General features: G+C 40.6%; 1 protein-coding gene across 1 annotated transcript; it reads right to left on the bottom strand.

Moving 5' to 3' along the window:
* Nucleotides 1-3,353: 3,353 nt before the first annotated feature.
* On the bottom strand, nt 3,354-16,459 carry ZNF283 (zinc finger protein 283). Its single transcript, XM_081118121.1, has 6 exons — nt 16,361-16,459; nt 15,186-15,236; nt 12,427-12,512; nt 10,558-10,684; nt 9,289-9,462; nt 3,354-5,968 (listed from the first exon to the last, which is right to left on the bottom strand). The coding sequence occupies exons 3-6, from the start codon at nt 12,433-12,435 to the stop codon at nt 4,059-4,061; spliced, it is 2,220 nt and encodes a 739-aa protein (XP_080974247.1). The 5' UTR covers nt 12,436-12,512; nt 15,186-15,236; nt 16,361-16,459; the 3' UTR covers nt 3,354-4,058.
* Nucleotides 16,460-16,512: the final 53 nt, after the last annotated feature.

A 16,512-nucleotide genomic window follows, 5' to 3' on the forward strand; every position in this document is an offset into this window, starting at 1 on the left:
GACTGGATGACTGCGCTTCACAAGCCGCCTTCATTGCATGGAGCGGGATTCACCTGTGACCAAGAGCCCAGAAAAGGAGATGCAACCGCCAGGCGGGATGTGAACAGAAGCAGCAAAATTCTCCGCTATTCCTTCGCTTTAGTCTTCTTGCATTGGCAGGAAATTAGAGAAAACATAGTATCGCATAGCGTTTTCCCCTATATATCTTGAATAAAATTCTGCTTTGAGTTCAAACTAGGGAATCACATCACATAATTCTTGCTCTTTTTATTGAAATACAATAGGCATATAACGTGTAAGATAAACAACACGTTGATTTGATACATTTATATATTGCAATATGATTACCGACTTAGCTATAGTTAAAACTTCTATCACCTCACCTAATTTTTATTTCCTTTTTGTGGTGGAAACAATAAAGATCTAGTCTCTTAGCAACTTTTACGTTTATAATACAATGTTGCTGACTATCACCACTATGTTGTGGATTATCTCTCCAGGACTTACTTATCTACTAGCTCTAAATGTGTACCCTTAACATATCCCCAATTCCCCTAACCCCCAGCTTCTGGTAACCATCATTCTTCTCTCTGCTTTTACCAGTTCACCTTTTTTAGATTCCACAGACAAATGATATCATACAGTATTTATCTTTCTCTGCCTGACATCTCATTTAACATAATGCCCTCGAGATCCATCCATGCTGTTGCAAATGGCAGCATTTCTTTCTTTTTATGTCCTAGTAAGATTCCATTGTATATATGCCACAAATTATTTATCCATTCATCTGCTGATGGACACTTAGGTTGTTTCCTTATCTTAGCTATTGTGAATAATGCTGCAGTAAACATGGAAGTGCACATATCTCTTCAAACTCCTATTTTCTTTTTTTAATCTTTATCTCAGAGAGAGGAAGGGAGGGGGGAGAGAGAGAGGGAAACATCAATGATGAGAGAGGCATTGATTAGCTGCCTCCTGCACGCCCCTGACTGGGGATCGAGCCCACAACCCGGGCCTGTGCCCTGACCGGGAATCAAACCCCGATCGCCTGGATCCTGGGTCGACGCTCAACCGCTGAGCCACGCCTGGCGGGGCCCCAGAGTATTAATTGAACAATATCTCATATTGTACAACTCATCTAAAACTAAAGAAGAGTATTTGCAGCTTTTCTGATTGTGAAACCTTTTATGTGTTAGAAAGATCTTGTATTCTATGGGCAGTGGTTTGGCAGCTTAATTGAAGATTTTTCATTTTTAATAAAATAAAATTTTTAGTCTTACTATCCTAAGAAAATTTCTAAAACTAAGCTAATATTTCTTATTTCCCCATCAAAATTTTGAGGTTTTTTGTTCTAAAAAAATGCCTCTTCTTCCTTGTTACTCATCACAGTGTGTAATATTATGTTTATTTATATTTGGATTATTCTATGTAGGTTTCCATCAGTCAAATAAAATGCCCGGATTCTTATGGCAAGGATTTTGACTGGTTAATCATCTATTCGTCAGAAAACTAGAGCTCACAGGCCAAATCCAACCCACCACCTATTTGTATATGGCTCTGGCCAATAAGAAAAGAGCAAGAATCGCTTTTACATTATTTTAATGGTTGGAAAAAATAAAAAACCAAATAATACTTTGTGACAGTTGAAAATTATGGATTTCATAATTTGGCTTCTTTCATACCAAAGCCTCAGAGTTCAGTAGTTGTGCCAGAGACCCTGTAATGCACGAATTCTTAAAATACTGACTGGCATTTACGGAAAAAAAGTACTTGCCAAATCCTGCTTTATACTTAGTACAGAGAAAAATGCCTGGCAGATAAGAGACTCTATTGGTCCACGTTTGGTGTATCATTTAGATATCAGGCTGGACTTTTTAAAAGCAATCTCTTTCAGCATGGGGAAACAAGAGGCCCCTGTGGGGCTAATAAGTAAAGCGAATCCCTGGCTGCTGAAAAACTAAGTTGGCCTCAGCTGTCAGACGGTAAACATAGACCAGTGTAATCAGGGGGGTGAGGTGAGTAGATTGTGGAGTCAGAAGAAAAGTGGCAGATGAAAGTGTCAGCACAAGCACATGGGAGTTAGTTGCTGACACCGTACTTCCACAGGTTCTGCACACAAGCCATTGAAACCCCTCTTGAAACAGTGGCTGCTTCCCCATATCACAGAAATGTTCCTCTACAAAGTACATTGGTCTCTCTGGGTTTTCTCATTAAGCACTAGTTGGTAATTGCTTGTTACTATTTTTCCTGAGCCAAGTTTCTGAGATATTCTCAATTCTCCTTGAAGACTGTCATTGCTACCAGTGACATCATAGTGGGTGCACTGGGGGAAATGAGATCATGGTGCTCCCAAACTATAACTCACACTCTCAGGTACAAGCCCTGGCAATGACAGGCTCATCATCCAGGTGTCAGAGGTCTGCTGGTATATGAATCTTTTTCTCCATTTTAAATTGTCATAAAAAGTGGCTTTGTGGCCCCAGGAATCTTTTTTTATTATTTCTTTAATTTGCTTAAAGGTTTTATTTAGGCATACTTATTTGAATTTATTGGGGTGATATTGGTTTGCAAAACCATACTGGTTTCAAATGTACAACTCAATAAAACATTATCTGCACACTGCATCACATGCCCATTGTTCCTAAGTCCCTTTCTATCCACGTTTTCCCCCTTCTTTGCCCACCTCGACCTAGCCCCCACCCCCCTTTCTCTGGCTTTCACCACACTGTATTCTGTGTCTATGTGTTATGTATGTTTTTTGGGTAATTCCTTCACCTTTTTTCATCCAGTCCCCCGCCCTCCTCCCCTCTGACAGGAATCTTAATAAGCCTTTAATCTCAAGATTAGAGAGAAGTTGATGACTCCAGTGATGGTGGTGATATGTCCCGTTTTTACTATATTTTGAGTTATTCTCTTCCCCTTCCTTTTTCTTCTTGGGCTTTTGAATCTACCTCTCCATCCTTTTCCACTCTTACATTTGCCAGAACTGTCCTCCCTATTCCCCGTAATTAAACCTTCCAACCTTTTAAAACTTTTCTTTAAATTGGGCACAACACCTTTGTCACAGGAATGAAGAAAATATAAAATCACAGACACATCTGACTCTGAACATGGACATAGAAAATGTGGGTTCATTTCTTATTTTCTCTGCAGTTAAGATTGGCTTTATAATAACACTCATAAAGTTATCCCAGGCCTTATGGTCAAGATGGCAGCATAGGTAAGTGCAGTACTCAAATCCTCCCATATTAAAGTTACAACTAAACTATACAAGCATCATTGAGAACTGCCTGAATCCTAGCTGAACAAAAGTCTATGACTAAGGATAAAAAGAAACCACACAGAGACTGGTAGGAGGGGCGAAGATGCATTTATCTCATAATGGACAGGTAACAAATTTGTGGACTGGCACTAGTCTCCAGACAACAGTTTGAGTAGCACTTATCTAAAATTGTTCCTACATTCTAATCCAAAGGGTTCCTCATTTGGATGAATTCTCTGATGTATTCTAAGATGCTTACCACATCTATAATCCTTTCTGCATTCCTTACATTCATAGGATTTCACAGCCGTTTAAAGTCTGATGTGCAGAGCAAGAACTGAATTGAATTTAGGTTCTTCCCACATTCCTTAAAGTGTTTCTAATAAGTATAAGTTCTGCAAAGCTTATCAGACTCTATGTAATGAACAAAGATACACTCCTTTCATTTAAATGGTTTCAAATCAGTATAAATTGATGTTTAATAAAAAAAATTCTAAAGGCCTTTTCATATTCCTTATATTAAAAATATTTCTTACTAGAATGAATTTCCTGATATCAAGCAAATTGTCCACACACAGGTGAGGCTTTTGCACATTACCTACATTCATAAGTTTTCTTCAGAATAAGATTTCTCTTCTTATCCATACACAAAAAAATGTTTTCATATCTCTTCAATCATAAAGTTTCACCAATATCGTTCCAGTTGAGTAAGTTGTCCATATAAAGGCTTCTCCATTCTTTACATTCACAGGGTTTATCATTACTATGAGTTCTATAATGTTGAACAAGGCTTGAGTCATGAGTAAGTCTTCCCAAATTCCTTACATTGATAATGTTTCCTACCAGTATGAAATCTCTGATGAACACTAAATTGATATCCACTACCAAAGACCTTCCCACATTCTTTAGATTCATAGGATTTCTCAACAGTATGAGCTCTCTCATGTTTAACAAGGCTTGAACTCCAACTGAAGGTCTTCCCACATTTGTTACATTTAAAAGGTTTCTCACCAGTATGAATTGTCTGATGTTGAGTAAGGTGATAGCCACGACTAAAAGTCTTTCCACAATCTTTACATTCATAGGGTTTCTCACCAGTATGAATTCTCTCATGTTGAACAAGACTTGAACCACACTTAAAGGCCTTCCCACATTCCTGACATTCATAGGTTGTTTCTCCAGCATGAAATATCTGATGTCGAATAAGTTGATACCCACTACCAAAGGCCTTCCCACAGTCCTTACATTCATAGGATTTCTCAACACTATGAGCTCTCTCGTGTTTAACAAGGCTTGAACCCCAACTAAACGCTTTCCCACATTCCTTACATTCAAAAGGTTTCTCACCAGTATGAATTGTCTGATGTTTAGTAAGGTGATAGCCACGACTAAAAGCCTTCCCACAATCTTTACATTCATAGGGTTTCTCACCAGTATGAATTCTCTCATGTTGAACAAGACTTGAACTACACTTAAAGGCCTTCCCACATTCCTTACATTCATAGGGTTTTTCTCCAGTATGAAATATCTGATGTCGAGTAAGTTGATACCCACTACCAAAGGCCTTCCCACAGTCCTTACATTCATAGGATTTCTCACCAGTATGAACTCTCTCATGTTTAACAAGGCTTGAACCCCAACTAAAGGCTTTCCCACATTCCTTACATTCAAAAGGTTTCTCACCAGTATGAATTTTCTGATGCTGAGTAAGGTGATAGCCACGACTAAAAGCCTTCCCACAATCTTTACATTCATAGGGTTTCTCACCAGTATGAATTCTCTCATGTTGAACAAGACTTGAACCACAATTAAAGCTCTTCCCACATTCCTCACATTTGTAGGGTTTCTTGCCAGTATGAATTATGTGATGTCGAGTAAGCTGATAACCCCAACAAAAAGCCTTCCCACATACTTTACATTTATAAGGTTTCTTACCAGTGTGGATTTTCTGATGCTGAGTAAGTTGATAGCCACAACTAAATGCCTTCCCACATTCTTTACATTTATAAGGTTTCTCACCTGAATGAATTATCTTATGTTTAGCAAGGCTTGAGCCCCAAAAAAAGGCCTTCCCACATTCCTTACATTCATAAGATTTCACACCAATATGAATTTTCTGATGTTGAGTAAGATGATAGCCACGACTAAAGGTCTTCCCACATTCTTTACATTCATAGGGCTTCTCACCAGTATGAACTCTCTTATGTTTAATAAGACTTGATCCCCAACTAAAAGTCTTCCCACATTCCTTGCATTTGTAGCGTTTCTCACCAGTATGAAATCTCTGGTGCACAGTGAGCTGACAGGCACTAAAAAAGTCTTTTCCACATTCTTCACATTCAAAGTGTTTTTCAGCTGTATGAGTTCTCTCATGTTGAACGAGTTCTGAACCATGACTACATGTCTTCCCACATTCCTTACAAATATAGGGTTTCTCTGGATTATGAATACTTTGATGTGCAATAAGAGATTTACTTTTTTTGTAAGTGGGCATTTTTTCATAGCTGATTATCATTTGACTGAAGCATTCCTTTGGGTGTTCCTGTAGTCCCTCAAATTTGCTTTTGCACTTCCAATCATTTTTGATCATGGATGCCTCAAGACCAAGGGTTTTACTTCTTTCCTTTACCTCCCATTGGGGAAAATTTATTTCAGAAATGTTCTTTCCTGAAAAGGTATTTTTGGTCTCATATGTTGACTCCAAATCTGAAAGAAAACAAGAAAACCACACATTTTATTTCCTCTACCAGAAAAATGTCCTCCAAAGTAAAAATAAAAGATGAATTGAAAATAATACCCCTAAGTAAGTTAGATTAGACTTACTGAACTCCTAAGCAACAAGTCTCTCCTCATCAAATTCAATTTTGATTTTTCAACTCTTGTGACCTTACTGTTCTGATTTGACAATTTTCTGGAGGATTCAACAAAGATCACTTTAACAAGTCCCTCATCTTGCTGTGTAGATGGTCCCTTAAACCAAAATGTACCCTTGCATCAATCAAGCTCTTCTGTGCCCAGGTGTGATTCCAGCTGAACTTTTAATGACTGTCATGATGAACTGTAATCTAGAAAATCTCCACATTAGAAAACAACTTCATTAAGCCAAATAATTCTCCTTCACAGGAATTTTTCTGAGTGGTTGGTGTTGGGCTAAAAAGCAGACAACATCTTGCAGTTTGACCAGTTATTTAGTTCCAAGGCTCTAATGGATTTCAAACAAGAAGTGAAACAAAACTAACTAAAGCTGTAATACAACCACCCAGCTCAAATCCTGATACACTAAAAGAGGTTAGCCCATCAGTGGCCATGTGGGAAGTTTAGAGCAAAGAAAGATTTTTAAAATCTAATTTGAAACAAGAAATGAACTAAAATTAATTAAAGTTAGTCCTAGCTCAGCTCCATGCTTGAAGCACAGTTTTGTACAACTTAGCATCAAAAAATAATTCAATAAATTTGAATTGCCATATAAGGGCTTGCATTATAATTATTTGGTACTTGAATGTTTTTAGTGTTGAGTTGGAATTGGAGATGTCTGTGTGAACTCAAGGTTTTCAATATATTGATGTAAATGTGTGTGCATGTACATGTACGTATGTAGTATATAAGTATATTTGCTAGTTCCGTCCACTGAGAGGGTCTGGGAGCAGCCACCCCTCAGCAGCAATGAGCAAACCTAGTACCCAGATTTTGGCTTCTAAATACCATGGACAAAAAGGAACCAGAGCACCTGGAAGAAATGGCTGATATTAAGGCTGGAACAGGGAAAGTGCAAGATGAGCCTGAAACATGTTGTGTCAGAAAATAAGGAAGTGCTTAGGTGGAGACATGCCAAAGGACCAGAAGCCACCATGACAGGGTTCCCAGTGGTTAAATATGGAACAAGTTCAAATTTTAAGCTTCACTAATAAATAATAGGAAAAATAGATGACAACCCACTGACTAGAAATCCAACATATAAATAAACTGAAAGTTTGAAGGGGAATACAATACTGAATAATCTCAAAGTTCCTTCTCACAGAATACTCATTAAAGGAAAAAAGATTAACTTTATAGGGAGGAAGCTGGCAGATATGATCTTAATCGCACAAAGGAAGCATCAACAGTATTGACAAATCATTTGCACAACTTGACAGGATGCAAGGAAAATGCAGCATGAATTCTGTGATATTTCTGTCAAAAAATGCATAACCTAAATCTAATCATGAGGAAAGAGCAGACAAACCCACACTGAGGAGCACTGTACAAAACAACTGACCTGTAATCTTCAGAAGCAGCAAGGAATGCAAGTCAAGGAAAGATGTAGGAACTGTTCCAGAGTGAAAGAGACTAAACAATCCAAATTCCTAAAACAACAATGGCAAAACTGTGTATTATCTGACCCTTGCGTATCTCCTAATTTCCTTTTTTTAAAAAAAAAAAAAATATATCTTTATTGATTTTAGAGAGAGGAAAGGAGAGGGAGAGAGAGAGATAGAAACATCAATGATGAGAGAGTCATTGATCAAGCCCACAACCCGGGCATGTGCTCTGACCAGGAATCGAACCCTGATAGCCTGGATCCTAGGTCGATGCTCAACCACTGAGCCACGCCCGGCCAGGCCTGACTAATTTCTTAGTACACACTCCACTGCTAACTCTGCTCTGGCCTTACAGGTCTTCCAGTAAAGTTCCTTTCCAACCACAGGGCCTTTGCACTTGCTGTTGACAGTGATTGATATATTCCTCCCCTATATAGTCATATAATTTGATCCCACTTCATGTGTCTACTCAGGAAAGCTTTCCCTGAACACTTTATCAATTAGCCCTATCAATTCCCATTATTTTCTATTCTCTTATGTCCTTTACTTTTCCTAAACAGCATGTTCCATTACAAGATTTTATTTATTTAGTTAGTTACTTACTTGTTTTATATTTCTCCCTGACTACACAAACTGCAAGAGAACAGGCAAGTTATCAATCTTGTTCATGATGGTACAATGCCTGGCTGGAAGTAGGCACTCAAAATATTTGCAGCCCTGGATGGTATGGCTTCATAGTTAGAGTGATGGCCTGTGCACCTAAGGGTCATGGGTTCGATTCCGGGTCAAGGGCAGGTACCTGGGTTGCAGTTTTGATCCCCAACCCCAGTCAGGGTGCATGTGGGGGGCAACCAATCGATGTGTCTCTCTCACATCAATGTATCTCTCTCTTTCCGCACTCCCTTCTACTCTCTAATCAATGGAAAAAATATCCTCAGGTGAGAATTAACCAAAAAAACAACAAAAATATTTGCAGAATTTATGAATGAATGCATATATTTACTCACACACAGAGAGAAATGCAAAAGATCTGGAAAGCAGATGAATCGAACATATAAGAAAAATGGTTACACTGGAAACAAAAAAAAAACATCTTCCAAAAAAAAAAAAAAATCTTCCTCACTGAAATGGGAGGGGAATGTGAGAAGAAAAACAAGGAGTGTGGGAAATGAGATCAAGATGAAGTTCCTTTTCTAGCCCAAAATGAGACCTCCATTTCCTGCCAGGTGTCAGGCCTTCACTCTGCAGGCCTTGGACCTCTGTAGGGATCTTTCCAAACACCACCCCAGATGTTCCTGCTTCTCTTCTGTGACCTGCGAGGTTGTTTCCTACAATGTTGATTCCCTCCTTCCTTTGCCTTCCTGGATTCCACTCTCTTGGTCCTCCCCTCACAACCTTCCAGGACTCTCCTCCTTGCTCCAATAATGTCACCACACCTGACTATGCTAAGCCAGAACACTTAGATAATTGTCAATAAAGTAAAGGTAAAATGACGTTGATAAAGACTTCAGAGAAGAGAAGGACGATGGGAATAAAGACCATGACATCACATAGATAGGAAAATGATCATGTCTGAAACTCATCCAGGCTCCACCTCTTTAGAGCAAACAGAATCCAGACTCTGGAGCCAGACTTCCTATGTCCAATCACTGCCACTGCCTTCCACCAGCTGTGTGACCTTGGGAAGTCACTTAAACTATATATGCCTCAGATAAAAATAGTACCTACCTGTGTCCTGGCTGGTGTTGCTCAGTTGGTTGAGTGTCATCCCATGCACCGAAAGGTCGCCAGTTTGATTCCCGGTCAGTGCACATGCCCAGGTTGCAGGTTCGATCCCCAGTTGGAGTGCATGTGGGAGGCAATCAATTGATGTTTCTCTCACATCAATGTTTCTCTCTCTCTCTAAAAAATAAAAACATATAAAAAAAATAAAAATAAAATAGCACCTATCTCACAGGGACGCTGTGAAAGTTAAATAGGTTAATATATGTGTTCTTAGAACAAAGCCTGGTTTATAGTAAGTGCAGTGTGAACTGTTAATGTTATTGTTACTGCTGTTACTTTGCTAAGAGGAAAACAAAGTTTCATGAGATGTTTTTAGGAGTTAGCTCAAATTGTAAATTTTTACTCTAAATTTGTTGTAAGTAAAGGAATGCATTTACTTAGTAAGAAATGAATTCTGTTCATTTAATCCAGCCCTATCTAAAGTGAAGAGGCTCTTTTGAAAGTTAGAGTGTATCAGGACCCTGGTCCCCACCCTAGGTATACTACCTGTGTATGGGTCAGAAAAGAACAAAGAGCAGTGCTTCTTTAATGTTCATAAAAATCACCTGGGGATCTTGTGTAAATGCTGATTCTGTCTGCAGGTCTGGGGTAGGACCTGACAAACTGCATTTCTAACCAGCCCCAGAGAAGCTGATGTTACTTATTTACGTAATGCTTAACAATAAAAAAGTTAAAACCCCATATAAACCAAGTCATGGCTTCCAATCACTGAGGAAACAGCCTACATTCTCCCCGCAAACCAACAAAACTGGCTATTATCTGGGCCTTGCCTGTCTCCTCACTAATTCTTGATACTCTCTCCTCCACTACTTTGCTCTGGCCTTCTTACGGTTCCTCAAACAAAAAGACCACACTTTGAGTAGCAAGGACACAGATCATTTATAGAAATGTTGACGTTAAACACAGTATGAAACCTGGTTTCTCTGACAATGAAATAAATGCCCCATAATATAAATCCAACTCCTTGGTCATTAAAGAAGAGAGGTCATTCATTGCAGGAAGGGTCACAGGAAAGTTTGAAGCTCACTGAGGGGTGGGAAGATCAAAGTGCTCAATGAACCCATTTCTAACCCAACAATTATCAAAACATTCCTTTGAGAACAGGAAGAAAAAATCCACCTGGTTTGTTCAAAGATAGCCCTGTAATTCCCAGTGAAGAAAGCTGATGTCGCAGAGAGGAGGTTCTAAATGATTTCAGGCAGATGACCTTACCCAGTGAGATCAAGTTATTATAGTTCTCCAACATCACATCCACATACAAGTCCCTCTGAGCAGGGTCCAGGTACTCCCATTCCTCCTGAGAGAAGTCGATGGCCACATCCCTGAAAGTCACCAACCCCTAAAACCAAAAATCCTCAAGTTACTTATGAAATTAAAGAATTTAAGAAAATATTTCCAAGAGGAAAAAAGAGGTTGTGAAGGATAAACCGCAAGAAGGGGAAAATATAACAATTTTTATTGTTGGGCTGGAAGCCTGTGATACATACAGCTAGGAAAAAGTAAGGAAATTAGTATGACTAAAGCAGAGTGTCTACATGTTCTGGAAGAATCCTGTGACAGCAGAAAAAACTTCCTGGATACTGTGAGATAACTCAGTTCTCCAGTCCTGTCTGCTAATATATTTTAAAAATCCCAGTTTCTCTTCTATTGAAGAAAAAGTGCAGGGGAGAAAGAGAGTTTACTGGTGTATATACACACATTCCCTGCTCTGTGCCCGCCTCAGAAATCCTTTATAAATGTGAACTGCTACGCCACCTCTTACCTTTAGGAATACGGAAAACAAAAATGAAAACATTTTCTCCAAAGGAACTACAAAATCTCTACTTCAGAAAAACAACTTCCATTAAGGATTATCATTAAACCTCAAGTAAATCATTCTGTTAGATTACATTCTAAGAATTGTGTCTTATGATGATGAATACATAAAATGTTTTATTAGCTACAATTCAGTTTATCATTTGGCCATATGAGATTAATAACTCTTATATTTACACACGTAGGTTGAACAAAATTTCTAAAGATTTCCTTAATCCTTGTAATCGTACTTAAGAATCTGGATCACCTGCTTGTTACATCAACCACCCGCTGCTTAACACCTTCCTTGTCCCCAAGTTGGAGGACAATGATATAGGACACTGCACATAACAAATGTTGCCGAAGACTGCATGTCCTGGTCAATGACAAAATGGACTTTGGCACATGTTCATCAATTAGGGAATTCCTGGAAAGAACCCCTCACTCTCCCTGTAATCCTGAAAGCCTCGCAAAGCATATGATCGCACACAGACTTAGGCTGAGAACAAAAAATCCCAAATTCCACCTGAACCTTCTGGAAAACTCAGGTTTGTGAAGAAGTTCCAAGCTTTCCCATGTGATCCAACGGGACTCTCATCACTAACTCCTCATACCACAGACTTGACAAGGGAATGAGAGATTCTGAGAAGGGAAATGCTACAGCCCTGGTGCCACGAAGATGGAGGTGATAACAAAAGGCACGACCAAGACAGCCTGCCATGGACATGCCACAGCGAAACACCAAAGCTCTTCCAGAGAATACACAACTGAAACTGCCTGCTATGTGGCCATCCAGCCATCTCAGGGAACAGGACTCCGACTGGCTTCTTTCCTAGCTCCTGCCAATCAGCATCTTGGCCAGAAAAGCGGAATCTGTCATTTCCAAAATGTCTAGTCTTTCAGTCTCTCCTCTTTCCTCCTTGTTTTATATAAACCCTGTCTGTGCTTTGATAGATAAAATCAATCCATCATTGGTTTTCCTTGTATAGGAGTAAAAGTGCTAATGGTTAACTTATTTCTTTGAGCAACTCTTTGACAGAAGCTCAAGTACTTCCCACAAAAGACTCCATTCCTTTACTGTTCTTGACAGAAGACTGAGCTTGCAGGAGATGTGGAATGACGTGTTCAACAAATATGACACCGACTGGAAAGGGTACGTCGGGAGGGCTCTGAGAAGCAGGTTCAGGGATGGGGTTCTATTAGGTAGAAAGCTTTAGCATAATTAAGGAAAAGGTTCTCATGAACTAAAAATCACTGTATTTCAAGGAGAGAGAAATATCAACTTACATCAGCCATGGTTCTATAATTGCAAGAACTAAGTAGTGCTCTGTGGGGTTCCTCTATTGTCGAAGCAGAGTCCAGAAAAGCCAGAGCTGGGGAAGGAAAAGGAATCTTTAGATCATGTTTAATTGATGCCATCATGACTCAAGCTAATCCACACCCCATACACCTGGAATCCAAACACTCACCCAAAACCCCCTGGTCCTTCAGCAGAAAGGTTTCTTTCACCACCCAGTTCTGGGGATGTTGCTATGAGCTTGAAATTGGACTACTCAGTCGTCCCCAGGTCAGATCCTTTGCCCTCCATTCCCACCTGTCAGGACTGAGAATGGTCCACATGGTCCAAGACTAGAGCATTCTTCATGGGCTCAGGACTTTGGAAAATTGGTCAAGACATAGGAGCAGACAGGATGTACAAACAATTCCTCGGGCAATAGCCTGTGCCCAAAATCTGACTTAATGCATTCAGGACATCCACGCAGTGGAATACTATGAAACTATGCTAAGTTGGAGGAAATAATCAAGATCTACTGTCAATAGAAAAAAGAGGTTATATGATGTATATAGTATAACTACATTTTTAAGTGGTATGTATATAGCAACATAGAAAGGCTGAGGATCAGACATCAACAGATGAAAAATGTTTGGAAAGTTATATAGCCATATATAATAATGTATTATGGTCATAATGATCTTTTTGTTTAGGTATTCTGCATAATTACTGTAATGACAGCCATGCATTATACTAACTATATGATTTCTATGGTTGTCCTACCTAGAAAACAATGGCTGAAACTCCCAAAGAAATCTCGTGGGTATATTGAGAGGTTCTGATCCTGCTTCTCAGGTTTGATTCCCAGTTAAGGGCACATACCTGAGTTGTAGGTTCTCCCTGCCCCGCTTGGGGTGCATGTGGGAGGCAACCAATTGATGTATCTCCCTCCCTCCCTCTCTCCCCTCCATTCCCTCTGAAAAGCAATGGAAAAAATATCCTCAGGTGAGGATTAACAAAACAAAAAAAAGATTCCCCCATGAGTGAACACAAGTTATGGAAGTCACCTTCAAAGTCTGAGGAAGGAAATATATACGCATAAACAGAAACTCAACAAAAACGTATGTATTTGGTAAAGAGTAGATGCTGGATAAGTGTGGCTACACCTTTCTACTTCTTCACTGAATGGCCAATGAAAACAACATTTTGGATATGATCCTTGAAAAATGTCTTTTCAAACCCTGTCTTTTCTAATGGGATTCATACAGAGCTCCTAACATTTGAGAGTACTTTTGTTCATAACTATAACTTTTGCTTAATATTATCATTTACATTTTTCCTTCTTTTGATTCTTTATAAACAAAATTTTTATTAAGTGAATATTATTCTACCACAGGAAATGCTACAATTTACCTGTTTCCCTATCACTGGACACTAATTTTCTACAAGCTCCTTCCCAGTTGTTATATCTTTTTATTCCAGACCAATGGAGCTAGATCTTTTTGAAGTTATGTGCACTTGATAATTTCAGTAACATATACATTTTGCCCACTTTATAAAATGACTTTACAAATATTTACCAAAACTCTGTCTCAATTTCAAGGGGTTTGTGGTCACTTGGAATAAGAAGACCTGAGGTAAAGATTTCCTATACTAACCCATTTGAGCATTTGGTCACTTTTTTAAACTTGCAAGCACCCATCACAATCATCTTCATATTTCTCTTCATATGTTGATCTATAAAAAGTTGATGGGGAAAGATCCAGAATCACCACATAATAGCAACTCTTAATATCTACCAAGCCTGTATCATAGGGCAGGTACTGTTCTAAGGAGCTTTACATATGTTAACACATCATTACAATCCCATACAGTAGGTATTATTTTGTCCTGATTTTGTCGATGTGGCAAGGAGAGCCTGAATTATTTGTCTAAGCTCATCCAGCTGGGAAAAGGCAGAGCCAGGATTTGAATCCAGATGCTCTAGATCCAGAGCCACATTCTTAACCGCAACACAGTACTGCCTGCCTCTCACAACCTACACAAAGTTGGACCTGAAACAACTTGTGCTTAGCAGTGTTACAGATTTCTATGAAAAGATTATATGAAAGTCTCTGCCCTTGTTGGCGCACACTGCAAAGCCCTATGCTCAAAGCTCAAGCACATTACTGCTCCTAAAAGCATCGCAACACTGAAATTATTAACTGAAACTATCAATTCTCTCCTATCTTGTTTTGAGCTTTAAAAATCATGACTGTAGAGAAGATAAAAAATAGGTTGTACACCATACTATCGAAATATTAATCTCCCCAAGTAATCATAATCTAAAATAAAGCTCTAACAGTAATCTCCAGGAGGTGTATTTCTTTTATTCTTTCTTTTTTTTTTTTAAATTTCAGAGGGATAAAGGGAGAGGGAGAGACAAAAACATCAATGATGAGAGAGTCACTGATCGGCTGCCTCCTGCACACCACGCATGGAGCATGTACCCTGACTCCAGGAGGTATATTTCGATACCAGGAGAACACTCAGAAAGGGAGAATGCCCTGAAGGAATTGAACAATTTGCCATATGAACAGTTGGCTATTAATTGACGAAAAGGGCAATATGGGACCACTGGGAAGGGGGATGCATCAGCGTGGTGGGTCACTCACCAGAGGGAAGACCCACGATAGACACTTCTAGTCAAGATATTTCAGGCTAAAGAAAGCAAATATTCTCGTGATCTAAAAGCAAAAGCAATTGTACGAATAGAAAAGAAACACAAACTCACCTGAACTTCGATTTCCAAACAGGCAACTATTCTTTCCTCCTCCTCGGGGTCCTTCTTAGAAACCCGACAGCAGCGGGAGGGGAAAGAGGAATCATGAGACACCAGTGTTTTTTGAAGCAGACAGACTTAACTAAAAAAGAAAAACAGAACCAAAAAGGCCACATCTGCCTTCATCCACATACAACCAAATCGAATTCAAAGGGAGGCTGGACTCTTATCTCTGAGTCGACAGCAATTCTTGGGGACTGAGGTCTGGTTGTCGTGGCTCTGAAGCCCGCGGCTGGCCCCCAAGGAGCAAGGAGAGGTGCCTCTTCTAGGAACCCTACCTGTGTAAGAAGGAAATAATCTTTTTTGTCAAAGGGCTTAGAAGAGGCCAAACTGAATAGATGCCCACCTCCGCAGCCTCCAGTTAACCGCAGCGGCCCCGACTCTGTACTCAGTACACGTGCCCAATTGCCCAATCCAAGGGCCCGCCCCTTTCCAAATTAGCCAATGGGCTTAGACTGTGAAGCCTCGCCCTGACCAATAGGGCAGGCGCAGGGGAACCGCCTTAGGGATAAAAGCCCAACGACTTCCTCCCGTGGGCCGCTTGCTTGCTTTGGGTGGCTGCGCACGCTACTGCTGAAGGCGTTTGCCTCGCCCAGTTACTTTCGATTTCTTGTGTCCTTATTTGCAGCACGGTGGAAACATTTCCAACACCTGAGACCTTCGCCTCGCGTCCGCCCAGGAGCCGGTGGCGAGCACACTTCCAGACCTAAAGTTCCCACCCCAGGACTAGACGCTCCTGCTTGAACCGTTCAGTCTGGGGTTCGGTACAGGGCCTCCTTCCCTGGGGTCACTGGCCTTTGGCAGGCCCTAAGAGAGTCTAGGCTCTAGAGGGAGCTTAGCGCACACAGCCACAGCGAACCACGCCTACAAATAAAGGCAGGGGGCCGAGACACAGCTGGCCCTGTCTCGCTGCCTGTCACACACCGTCCCTCTCAGCCGCTCGCGCACGCTCAGGCTTGAGGCTCCGGACACGACACGCTTGGTGCGCGACGCGGGCCTCCTCCCCTCCAGCGCCTCCCGGTGTCACCCAACCCTCGCTGCCCGTTCCAGTCCCGCTTCGGGGAACTCCGCTGAGCCCTGCCACCCTCACCTGGCGCCGATTACTTCCTGGGACGCGACCAACTCACCGCGCAGAGTCCCAGAACTTGGGGACACCGGAAAGCGACCCAAAGACCAAAGCTTTGAAGGCTCTTCACAGGCAAACTCGCCCCTTCCCGAAAAGACATGTGCCCGGAGGCTTCTGGGAAACGTAGTCCACAGTAGGCCAATTCCCGGAAGC

The sequence above is a fragment of the Miniopterus schreibersii genome, assembly GCF_964146895.1.
Source record: "Miniopterus schreibersii genome assembly, chromosome: 18".
Classification (NCBI taxonomy): Eukaryota; Metazoa; Chordata; class Mammalia; order Chiroptera; family Miniopteridae; genus Miniopterus; species Miniopterus schreibersii.

Bases quoted from the DNA above. Each gene is read 5' to 3' on its own strand.
- ZNF283 (XM_081118121.1), bottom strand. The intron at 9,463-10,557 runs GTAAGGTCATCT...TTTATTTTTTAG, and splicing joins TAATAACTTGATCTCACTGG to AGAGAGAGAGAAACATTGAT. The intron at 5,969-9,288 runs GTAGGTACTATT...GTTTTCTTTCAG, and splicing joins CAACACCAGCCAGGACACAG to ATTTGGAGTCAACATATGAG.